This window comes from Physeter macrocephalus, chromosome 11 (assembly GCF_002837175.3).
Source record: "Physeter macrocephalus isolate SW-GA chromosome 11, ASM283717v5, whole genome shotgun sequence".
Classification (NCBI taxonomy): Eukaryota; Metazoa; Chordata; class Mammalia; order Artiodactyla; family Physeteridae; genus Physeter; species Physeter macrocephalus.
The window spans coordinates 66,120,172-66,140,066 of NC_041224.1; the positions used below are offsets into that span (position 1 = coordinate 66,120,172).

The 19,895-nt window shown below is 40.5% G+C and overlaps 1 protein-coding gene across 3 annotated transcripts in view; it reads right to left on the reverse strand.

Annotated features, from left to right (window-relative positions):
* Positions 1-19,131, reverse strand: part of EDC3 (enhancer of mRNA decapping 3) — a 55,070-nt gene extending 35,939 nt beyond the window's left edge. The window contains exons 1-3 of one of the 3 annotated variants that reach the window (XM_028495056.2): positions 18,998-19,125; positions 18,200-18,294; positions 1,323-1,533 (exon numbers count right to left, since the gene is read on the reverse strand). In XM_028495056.2, the coding sequence (XP_028350857.1) occupies positions 1,323-1,486 (164 nt within the window). In that variant the 5' untranslated portion in view covers positions 1,487-1,533; positions 18,200-18,294; positions 18,998-19,125. Of the gene's footprint in view, positions 1-1,322; positions 1,534-18,199; positions 18,295-18,492; positions 18,715-18,997 lie in introns of those variants that run through there. The other 2 variants (XM_007113751.4, XM_055088118.1) reach the window with 2 other exon arrangements.
* Positions 19,132-19,895: the final 764 nt, after the last annotated feature.

Consider the following 19,895-nt stretch of genomic DNA (forward strand, 5'->3'; position numbering starts at 1 on the left):
GGGACACGGGTTCGTGCCCCGGTCCGGGAAGATCCCACATGCCGTGGAGTAGCTGGGCCCGTGAGCCATGGCCGCTGAGCCTGTGCGTCCAGAGCCTGCGCTCCGCAGCGGGAGAGGCCACAGCAGTGAGAGGCCCGCATACCACAAAAAAAAAAAAAAAAAAAAAGAATTGTGAGTACAAAGAGAAGGGAAATTACAGGGCAATACCTAGTGGCAAATGCAAGGTGTGTGGCGGGGGGCAGGGGGTAGTGTTTTTACTATGGGGGAGGCCTGGGAATGTTAGAAAGCAAAGAGAAAAGAGACAGTATAAAGGTTGCAAGTGAGGACACAGAAGAAAAGGAGTAGGGCCTCAAAGGAGATAGAAAAGGATAGCACATAAAGCATACGTGTGATAAGGTTAGCCCTGAACACAAAGGATATTTCTTCCATGAAGACTTCGGAGGAGATAAGCAATTGAGTTATTTGTAGTGAGGTGGATGGACCTAGAGTCTGTCATACAGAGTCCTAGAAGGGTGGGATAGGGAGGGTGGGAGGGAGGGAGACGCAAGAGGGAAGAGATATGGGAACATATGTATATGTATAACTGAGCCACTTTGTTATAAAGGAGAAACTAACACACCATTGTAAAGCAATTATACTCCAATAAAGATGTTAAAAAAAAATTGAAAAAAAAAAGAATGGATACACCTACAGAAAAGGTTACATGTGGGTGTTGTTTAGGAAGTCAAGGAAGCTCTTGCTAGACAGTCTCTTTTTTAAAAAAACAAAACAAAACAAAACATAAGAAAGGGAGGTTTCTGTCAAACTTGTGAAAAGAGGGATGTGGAGACATCTAAGGTTGAGATCTGTTAGCAAACACTAAGAAAAATACATTCCTGTAGCTAAGAACTTCAGCTACTGGCTACAGTGTGCCTCTGGAGATAAATCATAATATAAATCTACAAAGAGAGATAGTTACATGGTGGGGTGGGGGTATCAATAAAGACCTTAGATGCAAGAAAGCACAAATAATACAAAACTGAGAAAGGAAATCTGAAACCAGAAAACAGAAATATTATTCTGAATTTGATGCATTTAAATATAATATTACATGTTTGACAGAGATAAGAAAAATGTTTCACAAACCCTGAATCATTAGCTGAAAGCTAATTACGACACAAAGTCTCTGCTGAAACAGTAGAACTATAGATCTAAGATTGCAAAATCTCACCCTTGATAAGACTCTACTCAAAAGTAGCCCTATGCAAGAGAATATTGGCAATGAGACCTAGGTCAAGCTCCACAGATCACCAGACTGGATTTGGAAGAATCAGGATACTCACCTGAAAGTGACTTCTGGCACAAGGCACTTCACTCCATTGTGGAAAGGCCGGGTGAGAGAAATGGTCTGGCTGACCTGATCCACTGCTGATACTCTTCCCTGATAGACACCCAAGCTATCTCCACAGTTGATGGACACAATACTGCCCAGCCAATCCGTAGCCATGTTTCAGATGTGAGACCACCGTGGAGAGAAGGAACAATGCAGTGTACCTTGAGAAACAGATAAATCTTTAATAAAATTCACCAAACATTATATCAGGTCTGTACCAGGTGTTGCTTAATATATATTCTATCATATCCTTAATTGAGGTTAATAAAGCATAAAAAATAAAGCTTTTTTTTTAGTAGGAGTAAGCATACTAATGAATAAGCAATACCATTATATAGAGAGATCTTATAACTGCTTTAAACCACATGCACTGGATAAATATTTACCTGGATATCAAATCACAAAAACTATCACCTGTTTATAACATTACATTTTAATATATCTGCCAGCAGAATGTTTTCAAAGAGAATAAGAAATAATATATTAAAAAAATAATGTTGGTAATGTCAGAGTAGCTCATATCAGACTAACCCTCTTGCTGATGACAATGAAAAATTGTGGACAAAATTTATTTTTAAAAAGCTGACTGAAGGCATTAGAGAACACTACACCTAACTACAGAATAACATTCTTTTCAAGTTCACCAACACGTGCTGGGCCTTAAACTAGTATCAATTCATTTCAAAGGACTGAAATCAGACAGAGTATGCTCTTTGTCCATAACAGAATTAAATCTGAAGTTGATAACAAGATATTTCAAATATCCCAAAATATCTGGAAATTAAGCAAGACATTTCTAAATAAGCTATGGGTCAAAGAAGAAATCAAAAGGGCAGTTAGAAAACAGTTCAAATTCGGGACTTCCCTGGCAGTCCAGTGGTTAAGACTCCGCGCTTCCACTGCAGGGGGCGCGGGTTCGTTTCCTGGTCGGGGAACTAAGACCCTGTATGCCATGCCACGTGGCCAAAAAACAGAAAACAGTTCAAACTCAATGAAAATGAAAATAGAACAAATCAACATTTATGGGATGCACTTAAAATAGTGTTTGAAGGGAAATTTATATATTTATCTATTTCTAATATGAATGCTTATATTAGAAAAGATGAAAGGTTTAAAACCAATGATTGGGCTTTCCTGGTGGCGCAGTGGTTAAGAATCCACCGGCCAATGAAGGGGACACGGGTTTGAGCCCTGGTCTGGGAAGATCCCACATGCCGCTGAGCAACTGAGCCCATGCACCACAACTACTGAGCCTGCGCTCTAGAGCCCATACTCTGCAACAAGAGAAGCCACCACAGTGAGAAGCCTGTGCACCACAATGAAGAGTAGCCCCCACTTGCTGCAACTGAAAAAGCCCATGTGCAGCAATGAAGACCCAACGTGGCCAAAAAAAAAAAAAACAAAAGGGTTGCAAAAGAAATGTCAGATAAAAAATTAAGGCAAAAACACAGAAAGAGATTTATTTAATTCATGTCCATACAGGGTACAGCTCACTAATAATATATATTACTATAATTCTCCATAGAGGTAATTTTATTATATCAAAATATAATATAGACTATAAAACAAGTATATAAAATATTCAAGAAGAGGGACTTCCCTGGTGGTGCAGTTGTTAAGAATCCACCTGCCAATGCAGGGGACACGGGTTCAATCCCTGGGCTGGGAAGATCCCACATGACGCGGGGGAAGATCCCACAGCTGGCGGAGCAACTAAGCCCGTGCACCACAACTACTAAGCCTGAGCTCTAGAGCCCGTGAGCCACAACTACTGAGCCCACGCACTCTAGGGCCCACGTACCCCAACTACTGAGCTCGCATGCTACAACTACTGAGCTCACGCACCTAGAGCCCATGCTCCGTAACAAGAGAAGCCACCACAACGAGAAGCTCACAGACTGCAACAAAGAGTAGCCCCCACTCGCCACAACTAGAGAAAGCCCACACACAGCAAAGACCCAATGCAGCCAAAAAATTTTTTTAAAAAATTCAAGAATAATTTTTTAAGTCAACAGAAGAGAATTAAAACAATCTTCCTTGATGACTCAAGCAGCAGAACATAAATATTTTTTAAAATAAAATAACATACTTAAATAACTATATCAGGCTTCGTATCCTCCAGTGAAATACAATTATACCTTGCTTTTGTTGTTAAAACAAACAAACAAATGGTGATGGAATAAATGGATACCCATCAGTAGAAAACGAACACTGACCTAAATATCATAATTTATATACACATTTACTCAAAATGGGTCATGGACTTAAATGTAAAATGTTAAACTATAAAACTTTTAGGAAAAGCATAAGAGAAGCCTTCAGGATCTAGGGTGAGGCAAAAAGTTCTTAGACTTGATCCATTAAAAAAGAAACTGGAGCTTCCCTGGTGGCGCAGTGGTTGGGAGTCCGCCTGCCGATGCAGGGGACGCAGGTTCGTGCCCCGGTCCGGGAAGATCCCACGTGCCACGGAGAGGCCACAACAGTGAAAGGCCCGCGTACCGCAAAAAAAAAAAAAAAAAAAAAAAGAAACTGATCAGATGGACTTCTTGAAAATTAAAAACTTTTGCTCTGCAAGAGGATCCTTGTTAGGAGGATAAAAAAGACAAGTTACAGACTGGCAGAAAATATTTGCAAACTGCATTATCTGACAAGGACAAATGACTAGTATCTAGAATATATAAAGAACTCTTGGGACTTCCCTGGTGGTCCAGTGGCTAAGACTCCGTGTTCCCAATGCAGGGGGCCTGGGTTCGATCCCTAGTCAGGGAACTAGATACCGCATGCCACAACTAAGAGTTCGCAGGCCACAACTAAAGATCCTGCATGCCACAACTAAAGATCCCACATGCCACAACTAAAAATCCTGCATGCCGCAACTAAAGATCCTGCGTGCTGCAACTAAAGATCCCGCATGCTGCAACGAAGATCCCGGGTGCCACAACTAAGACCCGGCACAGCCAAATAAATAAATAAACAATTTTTTTTTAATTTAAAAAAAGAACTCTCAAAACTCAATGGTACCATTGTAAAGCAATTATACTCCAATAAAGATGTTAAAAAAAAAACTCAATGGTAAAAAAAAACCCAAACAATCCAATCCATAATGGGCAAAAGACACAAAAAGACGTTTCAACAAAGAAGATATACGGATGGTAAATAAGTACATGAAAAGATATTCAACATCATTAACCATTAGGGAAATGCAAACTAAAACCACAATGAGATATCACTACATATCCACCAGAATGGCTAAAATAAAAAACAGTAACACCAAGTGCGAGCAAGGATGTGGAAAAACTGGTTTACTCATACACTCACACATTGCTGACAGGACTACTAAATGGTGCAGCCATTAAAAACGCGCGTACCGCAAAAAAAAAAAAAAAAAAAAAAAGAAACTGATCAGATGGACTTCTTGAAAATTAAAAACTTTTGCTCTGCAAGAGGATCCTTGTTAGGAGGATAAAAAAGACAAGTTACAGACTGGCAGAAAATATTTGCAAACTGCATTATCTGACAAGGACAAATGACTAGTATCTAGAATATATAAAGAACTCTTGGGACTTCCCTGGTGGTCCAGTGGCTAAGACTCCGTGTTCCCAATGCAGGGGGCCTGGGTTCGATCCCTAGTCAGGGAACTAGATACCGCATGCCACAACTAAGAGTTCGCAGGCCACAACTAAAGATCCTGCATGCCACAACTAAAGATCCCACATGCCACAACTAAAAATCCTGCATGCCGCAACTAAAGATCCTGCGTGCTGCAACTAAAGATCCCGCATGCTGCAACGAAGATCCCGGGTGCCACAACTAAGACCCGGCACAGCCAAATAAATAAATAAACAATTTTTTTTTAATTTAAAAAAAGAACTCTCAAAACTCAATGGTACCATTGTAAAGCAATTATACTCCAATAAAGATGTTAAAAAAAAAACTCAATGGTAAAAAAAAACCCAAACAATCCAATCCATAATGGGCAAAAGACACAAAAAGACGTTTCAACAAAGAAGATATACGGATGGTAAATAAGTACATGAAAAGATATTCAACATCATTAACCATTAGGGAAATGCAAACTAAAACCACAATGAGATATCACTACATATCCACCAGAATGGCTAAAATAAAAAACAGTAACACCAAGTGCGAGCAAGGATGTGGAAAAACTGGTTTACTCATACACTCACACATTGCTGACAGGACTACTAAATGGTGCAGCCATTCTGGAAAACAATTTGGCAATTTATAAAAAATCTAAACATGCAACTCCTACATGACCCAGCAACTGCACGACTGGTCATTTATCTCAGAGAAAGGAAGACTTAAGTTCACATGAAAACCTGTACATGAATGTTCATATCAGGTTTACTCCTAATAGCCTCAAACTGGAGCAGCCTAGATGACCTTCCACGTGTGAATGGTGAAACAAACTGTGGTATATTCATGCCAGGGAGAAAAAGTGAAAAAAAGCCAACCCCAAAAGATTACATTCTGTATGATTCCATTTGCGTAATATTCTTGAAAGGACAAACTATAGAAATGGAGAAGAGATTAGTGGTTCCCAGGGGTGAGGGAAGTGTTGGGAGGCAGGAAGAAAACAGGGATGACTATAAATGAGCAACATGAGGGATCCCTGTAGTAACGGAAACATTCTATATTTGACCATATCAATGTCAATATCCTGGTAGTGATATTGTTACTATAGTTTTGCAAGATGACACCAATGGGAAAAACCAGGTAGGGTATATAGAATCTCTATTATTTCTTACAAGTGCATATGAATCTACAGTTATCTCAAATAAAAAGGTCATTTTTTAAAAAAAATCAACGTGGGCTTCCCTGGTGGCGCAGTGGTTGAGAAGCTGCCTGCTAATGCAGGGGACACGGGTTCGAGCCCCGGTCTGGGAGGATCCCACATGCCGCGGAGCAACTAGGCCCGTGAGCCACAACTACTGAGCCTGCGCGTCTGGAGCCTGTGCTTCGCAACAGGAGAGGCCGCGATAGTGAGAGGCCCGCGCGCCGCGATACAGCAGCCACAGGGAACGAATGCGTACCTCATAGGAACGATTTCTCCAGTTAAAATGTGTGACTGGGCTTCCCTGGTGGCGCAGTGGTTGGGAGCCGGCCTGCCGATGCAGGGGACAAGGGCTGGAGCCCAGGTCCAGGCAGATCCCACATGCCGCAGGGCGGCTGGTCCCGTGGGCCGTGGCCGCTGAGCCTGTGCGTCCGGAGCCTGTGCTCCGCAACGGGAGAGGCCACAACAGTGAGAGGCCCATGTACCGCAAAAAAAAAAAAAAAAAAAAAAAAAAGACCCCAAGATCACTATTTCTTAAAAAAAAAAAAAAAAAAAAAAAATCAACGTCTTCTACCACATTAACAAAGTAAATGGGAAATCATGAATGGTCATGTCAATAAATGTAGAAAGATAATCTGACAAAATTCAACATCCATCCATGATATAAAAAAGGGGCAGTGGCATCTACAAAACAATTAAAGCTAACATCATACTAATGGTGAAACAATGAATTCTTTCCCCCGCAAGACTGGGACAAGCCAAGGCAAGAACGTCCACTCTCGCCACTTCTGCTTCTTATTCAACACTATATTTAGGTCCTAGCCAGTGCAATAAAAAAAGAAAAAGAAATAAAAAGCATAAATATTGGAAAGGAAGATGTAAAGTTATCTTTATTTGTAAACTGTATTATTGACTGTACATGTAGAAAACCCTAAAGAATGTACCCCCCCCAAAAACCTACTAGTATGACTTTAGCAAGATCACAGGATACATGCTCAATATAAAATAAACAACGGTATTTTATATAATAGCAACAAACAACTGAAAATGAAAATTTAAGATACTATTTATAATAGTATTAAAAAACAAAATACTTAGGAATAAATCTAATGAAAAATGGGCAGGACCTCTATGATAAAAACTGAAAGACTGTTGAGAAAAATTAAAAGAAGATCTAAATGAATGGAGAGATGTACCACATTCACAGACTGAAGAGCTTAAAGTTGTCAATTCTCCCCAAATTGATCTGTGGATCAAATACAAATATTAATAAAAATCCCAGCTGGCCTTTTTGGAGAAACTGAAAAACTGGTCCTAAAATCTATATGGAAATGCAAAATACTTAGAGTAGCCAAAATAATCATATAAAAGAAAAAGAGAGGTAGTTGTTTTACACTATCTTCTTTCAAGTTTTACTATAAAACTATAGAAAATCAGTGTGCTTTGGTGCAAGGATAAACAACTAGATCAACAGAACAGAGTCCAGAAATAGACCTACACACATATATATGGTCAACTGACTTCTGATCAAGGTACCAAGATAAATCAATGGAAAAATCAAAAAGTATTTTTCAATAAACGGTGCTAGAACAACTGGATATATATGAGAAAAAAATAACGTTCTAGTCCTATCCCACATAAGATACAAAAAAATTAATTTGAAATAAACTATCTAAACATAAAAGCTAAAACTAAAGCTACTGGAAAAACAAAAAAATAGAATATTTTAGTGACCTTAGGGCAGAGAAAGATTTCTTAGCCAAAACACAAATAAGTACTAATCATAAAAGAAATCTGATGAATTAGATTTCATCAAAATTTTAAAGACTTGCTCATCAAAAGTCATCGTTAAAGAATACAAATTGGAAGAGGTATAAAAGAGATGCAGGAGACCAGCTGGGAGGCAACTAGAGCAGCCCATTTAAGAGACGGTGGTAAGCTGGCATAGGCAGAAGCAATGAAAATGGAAAGAACGGGCTTCCCTGGTGGTGCAGTGGCTGCGAGCCCGCCTGCCGATGCAGGGGACGTGGGTTCGTGCCCCAGTCCGGGAGGATCCCGCGAGCTGCGGAGCGGCTGGGCCCGTGAGCCATTGCCGCTGAGCCTGTGCTTCCGGAGCCTGCGCTCTGCAGCGGGAGAGGCCACAGCAGTGAGAGGCCCGCGTACCACAAAAAAAAAAAAAAGATGCAAAGAAGATGACAGATTCAAAACCTATATAGGTGATGGTTTAAATTTGGTGATGATTTAATATAGTAGGTAACAGAAAGGGGGGGGGAATCACCATTAAGAAAACAAAAGGTGAATGGAACACACATAAATCCCACAGCCTTTATACACATACCATCATGTTGTGTAACAGCAGCAGCAGCTAGCATTTATTGCACACTTACTATGTCTCAGGAACGAGCTAAAACTTTAGGGGCATTCTTTCCTTCAATCATCATGACAACCCTAGGAGGTAGCTACTTTACTATCCCATTTTACAGATGGGGAATTTACAACAGAGATTATAATGGATATTTTACATACTTGTAACCAGAGCATAAAGGCAGCTTCTTAGTACAATGGCATATTTTCCATGCTGTACATATTCCACTGCATTCACATATCACAGTTTTTTTCTCAATGGGCATTTAGATAATTCCATTTTTCACAATTATAGTTAGTGCAGCAATGATCAATTTCATTCAGTGCTTGTCTTAAATAATTTTCTCAGGATAGAGCCTCAGTCAGTCAAAAGGTAAAGCCACCTAGCTTTGATTACAATACTCCAGAGCAGAAAACTCTTTTTTTCAAACCAAATTATTTTCCATTTTTTTCCAAACCAAATCATTCTCTGGATGGGTTAAGACAGTCATAAATTTAAAACAAAGGTACTGTAATAAAATATTTAGGAAGGTATTCCATATAATCTAGCCCCATCTCAAAATCATTCCAATGAAGGCTACCTCCCAGTCAGCCAAGCATTTCAAGAAAACTCTCAAATTTATGATGGCAAAAAGATGTTTCTGCCCTCTTGTATTACAATCACCCCAAAACAAGAAAAGAAAAAAGGAAAAGGTAAGTCACAGTCAAGGAGAAAATATTCACAATAGATATATCTGATAAAGGACTTGTATCCAGAACATATAAGGAATGCTTACAAATCAGGAATAAAAAGGAAACACATTTTTTTAAAAGCAGGCAAAAGAGGTTATATGAATAGCCAATAAACATATGAAAAGCTATTCAATTATCATTAATTATCAGAGAAATGTAAATTAAAATACAATGAGGGACTTCCCTGGTCCAGTGGTTAAGATTCCGCGTTCCCAATGCAGGGGGCCTGGGTTCGATCCCTGGTCAGGAAACTAGATCTCCCGCACACCGCAACTAAAGATCCCGTAAGCCACAACTAAAGATCCGGCACGTGGCAATGAAGATCCCGCGTGCCATAACTAAGACCTGGTGCAGCCAAATAAATAAATGTTTTAAAAAACACACAAACACACGAGACAACCCAAACGTCCATGATGGACGAATGGATAAACAAAACATGCTATATACGTAAAATGGAATATCATTCAGTCTTAAAAAAGAAGTTAGTTCTGATATATGTTACAACACAGATAAACCTTGAAGACATTATACTAAGTGAAATAAGACACAAAAGGACAAATCTTGTATGATTCCACTTATATGAAGAATTTAGAATAGTCAAACTCACAGAGACAGAAAGTAGAACAGTGTTTGCCAGGGGCTGGGGGAGCAGGAAATGGGGTGTACTATTTAACGGGAACAGAGTTTCAGTCTGGTATGATGAAAAAGTTCTAGAGATAGATGACAGTGATGGTTGCATAACAATGTGAGTGCACTCAATGTCACTGAACTGTGCACTTAAAAATGGTTAAAATGATAAATTTTATGTATACTTCACCACAATTAAAAAAATATTAAATTGGGAAAAAACCAACAGAGGATACTATACCCACTAGTATGGATCAAAATTGAAAGCACCAAATGTGTATGACAATGTGAAGCAACTGGAACTCTCTTACACTGCTGATCGTGTAAAATGATGCAAGCACTTTGGAAAAGAGTTTGGCAGTTTTTTACAATATTAAACACACACCTATGACCCAAAACTTCATTCCTAGGATTTACGCAGGAGAAATAAAAACATATATTCACAAAAAGACTTGTACACACATGTACAAAGTACATTATCATAATATCCGAAAACTGGAAACAAGGAGAAGAGAGGAAACAAATTATGGTGTCATTATACAACAGAACACTACTGGACAATAAAAAGAAACAAACTACTTATGCTACAACGTAGATGATTCTCAAAAACTGAAAGAAGTCATACAGATACATTTATATGAGTCTATTTATAAGAATTATTACAAGAGGCACTACTTTATAGTAAGAAAAATTAGAAGTGTTTGCCTATAGGGTGGAAAACTGACTAGAAAGAGGCACAGAGGCCTATTTCTGTGCCTCTTGAAATGAAAATATTCTATGTTTTTACTGATGCAGTAGTTACAAGGATGTACACATCTATCAAAACTCACTGAATTGGGTATTTTACGTCTGTGCATTTTTATTGTATGTAAACCATATCTCAATAAAAAAGGAGGAAAAGTATATGTAGCCAACATAACCACTATATAATGCCACAGAATATTTAGCCATTCCTCCAATAAGATTAACTTCCTAGCAAGGTTTTCCATAAACATAAAGATGAAAACTCACACATTGGACAGTTCCTACAAAGATATCTGTCAGGCATCTCATAAATGCCCAAAATAGAATTCTTGATTTCTTTAGCCCCACACTCAACATCCCCCAATTTGTTCCTTCCCAAGCTTTTCCCATCTCAATAAATGGCACCAATATCCACTACGCTGCTTAGGCAAAAAAAAAAAAAAAAAAAAAAAAAAAGTCAGGAGTCATCCTTGATTCCTTTCTGGTCCTTCATACCATACTTTCAATTCATCAACAAATCCTACTGTCACCACCTCAAAGATAGGTCTATTTCTCTCCATCTCCACCACTACCTTCCTAGTCCAAGTCACCATCATCTCATAATTACAGGATACCTCTAACTAGTATCTATGCCTCCACTTCTGCCCCTCCAATTCTTTCTCTCCAAAGCAGCCAGAGCAAATTTTAAAATGTAAATCACTTGTCATGATTCTGCTTAATAACTTCCTTTCCATGGACTGTAGGCCCTAATAATCTGATTTCTGCTAACCTCTACAGACAGCTTCATCTCTCACCACTCCCTTCCCCCTGTTCTCCAGACACACTAACCTTCTTACTCTTCCTCAAACATATCAAGTTTGTTCCCTCCAAAACTTTGCACCAGGTATTCTTAGAACACTCTTGCCCCAGCTCTATGAATGGCTTGTTCTATCTTTTCTTTCTGGTATCTGCTAAAATGTCACCACCCCAAAGAGGCCTTCCCTGGCTATCCAATTTAATGCAGCTACTCCCCATCACTCTCCAACACTTTCTGATATGATTTCAAAATGACTCCCCATATGAATTATCTTGTTTATGTTGCATGTGTTACCCCACTAGAATGTAAGCTCCACCAGGGCAAGGGACCTTGTCTGTTTTGTTCTGCCTAGAATGGAAGAGGAACTCAATAAATATTAATCCAATCAATGAATGAATTAGATATAATAAATCTGACAGAAGTTAATCACTCAAAATCTAGAGTATCTAAATATTTATATCTAAATGCCTTGGCTCTCCTTGGCAATGGTTCTAAAAATACAATATCCCTAAGCATATTCTATGCAAAATCCTATGTCAGATATGAAATCTAACATGGCCCTACACACAGAAGGAAGTCAGCAAACAGCAGATGAGTATGTAAACACAACATACAATACTAAGTATAAAATGAAACACTGGCTTAGTGTTTCCCATGAAAAATAGAAAAGAAATAGAATAGTGTTTTAAATAATTTTCAAATATTAATTTCAGAAATATACCTACATAAAAGTCTAAAAAAGGAAAAAAAGATATATATATATTTAAAGGAGCAAAAAAGGCACTCCTGTGGTTAAAAAAAATATATATATATATATATATATATATATATATATATATGTTTCATTAGAAACACAAAAACCTAAAGACAAACTCAGGTAGTTCTCTAGTATTTAATTGAGCAAGTATCACAAAACTGTGCTGACAGAACAGAAAATAAAACAGTGCATTAGCAGGCTTATCCATAAATTTTTTTTTACATTTTATTATAGAAAATTTCAAACATATCCAAACAGACAGAACAGCATAATGAACCCCACATACCCATCACTGAGTTGCAACAGTTATCAATGTATCTCAAAGAATTTAAGAGATCAGGTGAACTTCCAATGCAACACAATTTCCACAACACTGATGATGGTAAAAGGCACATGAAACACATGTTTATGCTTATTTTCCCCTTCCTGATTGGCCTTTGTCTACTTAATGTCACAAAAGTATGGAGTTCCTTTCCTATCATTTATACTCCATCATAATCCTACTCTGATGCTTATTTTATTTTTGCCTTTTTCTTTTTTTGGCCGCACCTCACAGCACGCCAGATCTTAGTTCCCCCACCAGGGATCAAACCCATGCCCCCTGCAGTGAAAGTGCGGATTCTTAACCACTGGACCGCCAGGGAAGTCCCTGATGCTTATTTTAGATAGATGCAGAATGAAGAGCTGTAATAAGAATTTTAGAAATACCAGAAATTAATCAGATGTGCAAAGACTTTTTACTTCTTCATTCAACATATATCTTTAAGACACTGATGTTAAACATTCAAGTTTATATTATGTTAATAATAACTAAATAGAATTTTAATAGTTTTAAAGAAAATTCCTTTATTAATTGAAAACAGTAAATCTAAAACAAGTGGAGGGGATTCCCTGGTGGCGCAGTGGTTGGGAATCCGCCTGCCAACACAGGGGACACAGGTTTGAGCCCTGGTCTGCGACGTGCCACGGAGCTACTAGGCTCGTGCGCCACAACTACTGAGCCTGCGCTCTGGAGCCCGCAAGCCACAACTACTGAGCCCGCGCACCTAGAGCCCATGTTCCGCAACGGGAGAGGCCACTGCAATGAGAAGCCTGCACACTGCAGCAAAGAGTGGCCCCCGCTTGCCACAGCTAGAGAAGGCCCGCATGCAGCAGTGAAGACCCAACACAGCCAAAAATTAATTGAATAAATAAACAAACAAATAAATAAAACAAGTGGAATGCCAACATCTGGGTTTCTAATCAGATGAACACACTAAGCGAGGAGGCTTCATCAATTACAGGGCTAACACCTTCACGTCAAAAGAAGAGCTACCACTGAAGATGATCTAGGAGCTACAAACAGACCAATCTTTTTCGTTTTTGGACACACTGCGTGGCTTGTGGATTTTTAGTTCCCGGACCAGTGATCGAACCCTCGCCCTCAGCAGTTAAAGTGCAGAGTCCTAACCACTGGACCACCAGGGAATTCCCAAGCAGACCAATCTTTGTTTTTTATCTTCTACTTTTCTATCATGGTATTACATAGATAGTAAGTCTACATATTTTAAGTTTACAGCTCAATGAATTTTTACACATTAATTTACCCAAATAACCACCACTCAATCAAGACACAATATTTTGAACACCCCAGAAGGTTCCACTGTGTTCCCACAAAGGCAGCCATCTACCACAAAAGATTCATTTAGCCTGTTTTTGAACTTCATATAAATGGAATCATAAAGGTTCTCTTTTAAAGTGTCTGGATTCTTTTGCTCAATATTACATCTGTGAGATTCATCACTAGGTAGTATTCTATTATATAACTATGCCTCAGTGTATTTATCCATTCTACTGCTGATAGACAATTGGATTATTTCCAGTTTGGGGGCTATTATGAATAAAGAATTAAACATTTTTGTATATGTCTTTGTGGTGGACAAATGTACCCATTTATGCTGGGCATACCACACATAGAAGTAGATATGGGATGACTTTGCTCAAATGCTATCAGGATTTCCAGACTACCGAATGCCACACTATGAGACTTTACTGAATCATTTCTCTTGTAAGGAGCCTTTAGATAACAAAGTCAGGTAGACCTAAATGGTCTTCCACCCATTATGCAACTGAGGTAGTTGCCAAAATGATTCAAAGACAACTTGCCAATAACAGACCTACAAATTTCCATCTCATCTGCCACATCACACAGAACTCACAGTATTCAGATCCAAGAAGCAATCCCTTGGTCTGCTAAGGACAATTAAATCAACAGTTATGGATGAGTGGTTAGTTATGGATTTCTGAAAAACTAGGTATTTTTCCACATGCCTATGTAGAAAGGTGTTTGTAGAATCAAAAGCTTGGGAACGGCAGAGATCTTAAAAGAAAACATCTAGTACAACCCTAGTACTAGGTCCCTATCTTCCACAAAAGGCAACATAGTGAAAAGGGCATGGACTTCCGAAGTCAGACATTACAGGCCAGAATTACGAGCAAATTATCCTAATCTGAGTCTCAATCGTCTCAACTATAAAATGGGAATTACAGTTGACCCTTGAACAACATGGGCTTGAATGGCACAGGTCCACTTAAATGCCAATTTTCTTTACTAAATACTACAGTACTACACGATGGGCAGTTGGTTGAATCTGAGATGCAGAACCGCAGATACAGAAGAACCAGGTATATGGAGGGCCAACTACAGATTATACTCAAATTTTCAACTTTGCAGAGGGTTGGTGGCCCAATAGTTCAAGAGTCAACTGTATACCAATTATACCACCACCTCACAGAACCACTGTGAAGATTAAATGAGATAATCTATACAGTTTCTACGATACAGAAAATTTTATTTCAAATGTCTTTTTTGGGGGGCGGGGGGCGCAGCTTGCAGGATCTTAGTTCCCTGACCAGGGATCAAACCTGTGCCCCCTGCAGTGGAAGCACAGAGTCTTAACCACTGGACCACCAGGGAAGTCCCTCAGATATCTCCTTTTCACAGAAAGAATACTGGCCAGATAGGGGATTCGAGTTATGGTCCTAGAAAATCATACTGTGAGGGCCCCTCCCATCACACCTGAACAAAACTACAAATTGGAATACACATATCCTTAGGGGTACACAAAGATATGCAAGCAAGGGAATCAATTTCCATCTTACTCTTTCATAAACCTGATCTGCCTAGATAACTGGATTATCAAATAAGGTTTTCAAGCATAAAATTTATTATTTTAAAACAGGGGTCAGAAAACTACGGCCCATGTACCAAATCTGGCCCACTACCAATAAAGTTGTATTGGAACACAACCACGCACAGCTGTGTGCTTATTGTCTGTGGCTGTTTTTGCACTAAAATGGGAGAACTGAGTAGTACTGACAGAGACCACATGGCCCACAAAGCCTACCACCAGGTCCTTTGCAGAAAAAGTTTGCTGACTCCTGTTTTAGGATAAAATTCTGTGGGAAAAGTAGAATGGATAAAAGTTCAAAAAGGAAAAGGAAAAATATTAAATGGACAAATTCCCAGGATACAATTACCAAAACTGACTCAAAAAGTAATAGAAAATCCGGATAGACCTATACCAAGTAAAGACACTGACGTAGTAATTTCAAATCTTCCTACAAAGAAAAGCCCAGGCCCAGACGACTTAACTGATAAACTCTATAAAACACATAGGAAGAAATAATTAACAATTCTACATAAACTCTTTTAGAGGAACATTGCCCAACTCACTTTATGAGGGTAATTTTACTCTAATACTAAGGCCAGCCAAAGATATCATAAAAAAAAGGAAACCTCAGACCAATATCCCTCATGAACATAGAGATGTTCACAAAAATTCTTAATATTAGCAAATTGAATTCAGCAACATATAAAAAGTATTATACACCACGACTCAATGGGATTCATTCCAGGAACACAAGATTGGCTTAACATCTGAAAATCAAGTAATGTAATACACCATTTATACATATCCATATCTTAGAGGGCTTTTTTAATATAAAAAAAAGGTTATCTGAGGACTTCCCTGGTGGTCCAGTGGTTAAGACTCCACGCTCCCAATGCAGGGGGCCCGGGTTCAATCCCTGGTCAGGGAACTAGATCCCGCATGCCACAACCAAGAGCCCACATGCCACAACTAAAGATCATGCATGCCGCAATGAAGATCCTGCGTGCCGTGACTAAGACCCAGCGCAGCCAAATAAATATTTTTTAAAATATATCTGTATATTTAAAAAACATCAAATTGCTATTACATTTAGAAACTTTGTATTTATTTTTAAAAAGTCAATATTTACAACTTGTCAGAAATTACATCCTAGGGACTTCCCTGGTGGCGCAGTGGTTAAGAACATGTCTGCCAATGAAGCAGACATGAGTTCGATCCCTGGTCCGGGAAGATCCCACATGCCGCAGAGCACTGAGCCTGTGAGCCACAACTACTGAGCCTACACTTTAGAGCCCGCAAGCCACAACTACTGAGTCCATGTGTCCTAACTGAAGCCCGCGTGCCTAGAACCCATGCTCCACAACAAGAGAAGCCACCACAATGAGAAGCCCACACACCACAACGAAGAGTAGCCCCCGCTCGCCACAACTAGAGAAAGCCAGTGCACAGCAACGAAGACCCAAAATAAATAAATAAATTTTAAAAAGAAAAAAAGGGCTTCCCTGGTGGCGCAGTGATTGAGAGTCCGCCTGCCGATGCAGGGGATATGGGTTCGTGCCCCGGTCCGGGAAGATCCCACATGCCACGGAGCGACTAGGCCCGTGAGCCATGGCCGCTGAGCCTGCGCGTCCGGAGCCTGTGCTCCGCAACGGGAGAGGCCACAACAGTGACAGGCCCGCGTACCGCAAAAAAAAAAAAAAAGAAAAAAAAAGAAATTACATCCTAAACTATTTAAAATTAAATATTTAAACTACTTAAATTTCTGATGACCCTTCCATTTCATTAGACTGCACTGGGCAAATCTTGAGATTACCCAGATGATACTTTCTCTCTTCACTTCATAAAGGCAACAAACTGATAAGCACACTCTCTAGATAAGCCTTCAAATACACACTGTGTATAAAGAAAGTGACATAGCCTCAACACTGATCACCAAAATCCCAGCTTAAGTTGTGCCCACAAATCAAATCCCTACAGACATAGATGCTCCAAGTCATGACGTCATCTAATTTTACCACTATATGGCAAATCCCCCCCATCTCACCCACCAGGTCACTGGAAAAGACTCAAACACCTTGCCAAAATTCGGACACATTATCACTATGGATACTGCACTACTCTGAGATACCGATATGGATGTCCTGTCCTGCTGTTCTGGTGAAGAACTCTAGTAACCCTGCTCCTCTGGTTGATAAGAAGAGAAAAATGACATGTTTTCCACCTTGCATTACTTACAGAATTGCAAGAATCTTAATTAAACATTTTCTAGTCCAGTGTTTTTCAAACTACAGGTCTTTAGCAGTCAGACCCATTATAGGTCAGTCATTTAGTGAGTTGCAATCAACTTTTTTTTTCTTTTAATAAAATAGAAAATATCAGAGGCATCATATACAGAAAGGGTAAACTTTTGTTTCCTGTGTGTACACACTCTGTGCATGCAGGGGTAGGGTCAGCATGTAAAATACATTAACTGTGGGTCACAGGTCAAAAGGTTTGCAAGACACTCTGCTAGTCCCACAGCCCTGAGCCCTCAAGAAAGCTCCACCAAAATATTCTTGGCAATCAAAAAGTTATGTTATGGGGGGGGGCTGAACTAGGAGATTGGGATTGACATACATACACTAATATGTATAAAATAGATAACTAATAAGAACCTGGTTTATAAAAAAATAAAATTCAGAAATTCAAAAAGAAAATTTTTTTTGTTATGTTATTTGTAACCATCTCCGTTTCATACAGAGAAACCAAAAAATAGGAATTCTGTGTTCAGTACCCTTTATCTGCCGTTCATAAAAAAAAGCCTAGACTCCATCTGAGGTTTCCAGCTGAAACAGTGACCTGCTCAGGGACAGTCACTTACGTTTTGATGGGATTGAGACAGACCGCAGACTGAAATCAGTTTAGCCTGTGGCTAGGAAAGAGAACAAAAACCATTCTGGGTCTCGAGTTCCTCACCTGTAACCACAGGAGAGGATTGTTAGGACTCCTAGCTCCAGAATTGGGAGGTTTACTGACAAACAACTGGCCAAGCAGGTGAAGACTATGCCTCCCACAAACCAAAACACTTGAATTTGAACCATTCAACAAGTCAATTACTGATCAAGTCAACTAATATCGCACAAAGAGTACTGATAATAAGAAGCTAAGACTTACACAAACTGCAGTAAACAACCAAGGGGAAGTCCCCAGGATTTAGCAGAAGCTGCACCCTAGCAGGTGTCATTATTTCTCAGCCACCCTTCCCTCTCAGAGTCCAGTTCACCTCTGTCCTCCAGCTATCAGTCATGGATGTGGCACTCGCGCTCTTCCCTGCCACCGTACTTCATTGTGCAAAAGGAAACTGAAGCAGGGAGCAATGAGTGGGCGGGCTGCAGGAGCCATCAACAAGGCTAAACTAAGAGCCTAGGCGGCTAATGCCTCACAGTTCCTCGACTATTTAGAATCCCGCTCCCCTCGGCCTCCCACCTCAAACCATACCCCGTAGGCAAGCCCTAGTAATGGGCCCCCTGCGCACCCGAAGCGGCCCCCAGCTCGTGCCCGCCTCTAAAAAGGTCTGCAAGGCCTGGAACCACGAAGCCTAAAAGTAAACCCTCCTGGCAACCCCGGAAGCCCCCTCCCACGAGCGCCCACTAGCCACCCGCCTCCCCCTCGCTCCCACCTCCACGCCGCCGGGCCTACGCCTCCTGCGCACGCCACACCAACACGACCCTGAAACACCGCAGGACCCAGAGACCACGGGGCTTCTCCACATCCACCCCGACAGCCGCGGCCGCCGCCGGAAGCGCCCGCGACTCCACGCCGCCGCCGTGAGGTCACTTCCGGCGCGACGCCTCGGAAACCGGAGGGCCGGCCGGCCGCTGCGGGGCGGGGCGTCCGAAAAATTTGAGTTTGGGAAGAGCACTGCCAGGGTCAGATCTGTGGCCTTCCAGAGCCTCCCCTGCTATCCATTTTACATACCCCACCTTCTTATATCGGGTGGAGTCTGGGTTCGAGCTGGAGTTCTGTCCCCCCTCCCTTGCTCAGATGCCTGGGGAGCTCCCCTTTCTCGCGTAGTCTTGATAAAAAGCTCCGGCTTTCCCTCCAGTCCCTCTTGGGCTAATCGCCGAACCAGAGCGGAAGACTTCGGCGTGGAGGGCACCTGGTCACGTGTCCCCCATCCTTGATCAGTTGCAGCTGTGGGCTGCAATTAGTAGGCCCCCGTGATGGATTAAAGGAAACAAAAAATTCCCTTTGTGGTTGATCTTCAAAGTTTATCAGCTTCAGCTCGTTTTTGGCCTAGTGTCAGCCAGTCTGTGCTTGACTGGCTTCCACCACCCCCACCCCCAGTACTTGGTACACAGGAAAGTGCCACTCTCCTTCCCGTGGCATTTTAGAGTCTTGGTAGTCTTGATTTTGAAAAGAGCAGGCGTTTAGGGCCAAGACTGAGTGTAATGAGGAATTCTGGAGTTTGAGTTTGCAAGGTTATCTTGAAGCAAGTTTGCAAGGTTATCTTGAAGCCTGACACCTGGTTTAGGAACCACTGCTTGGTCAGGCAGCATAGAGTAGGGTCGTGGTTC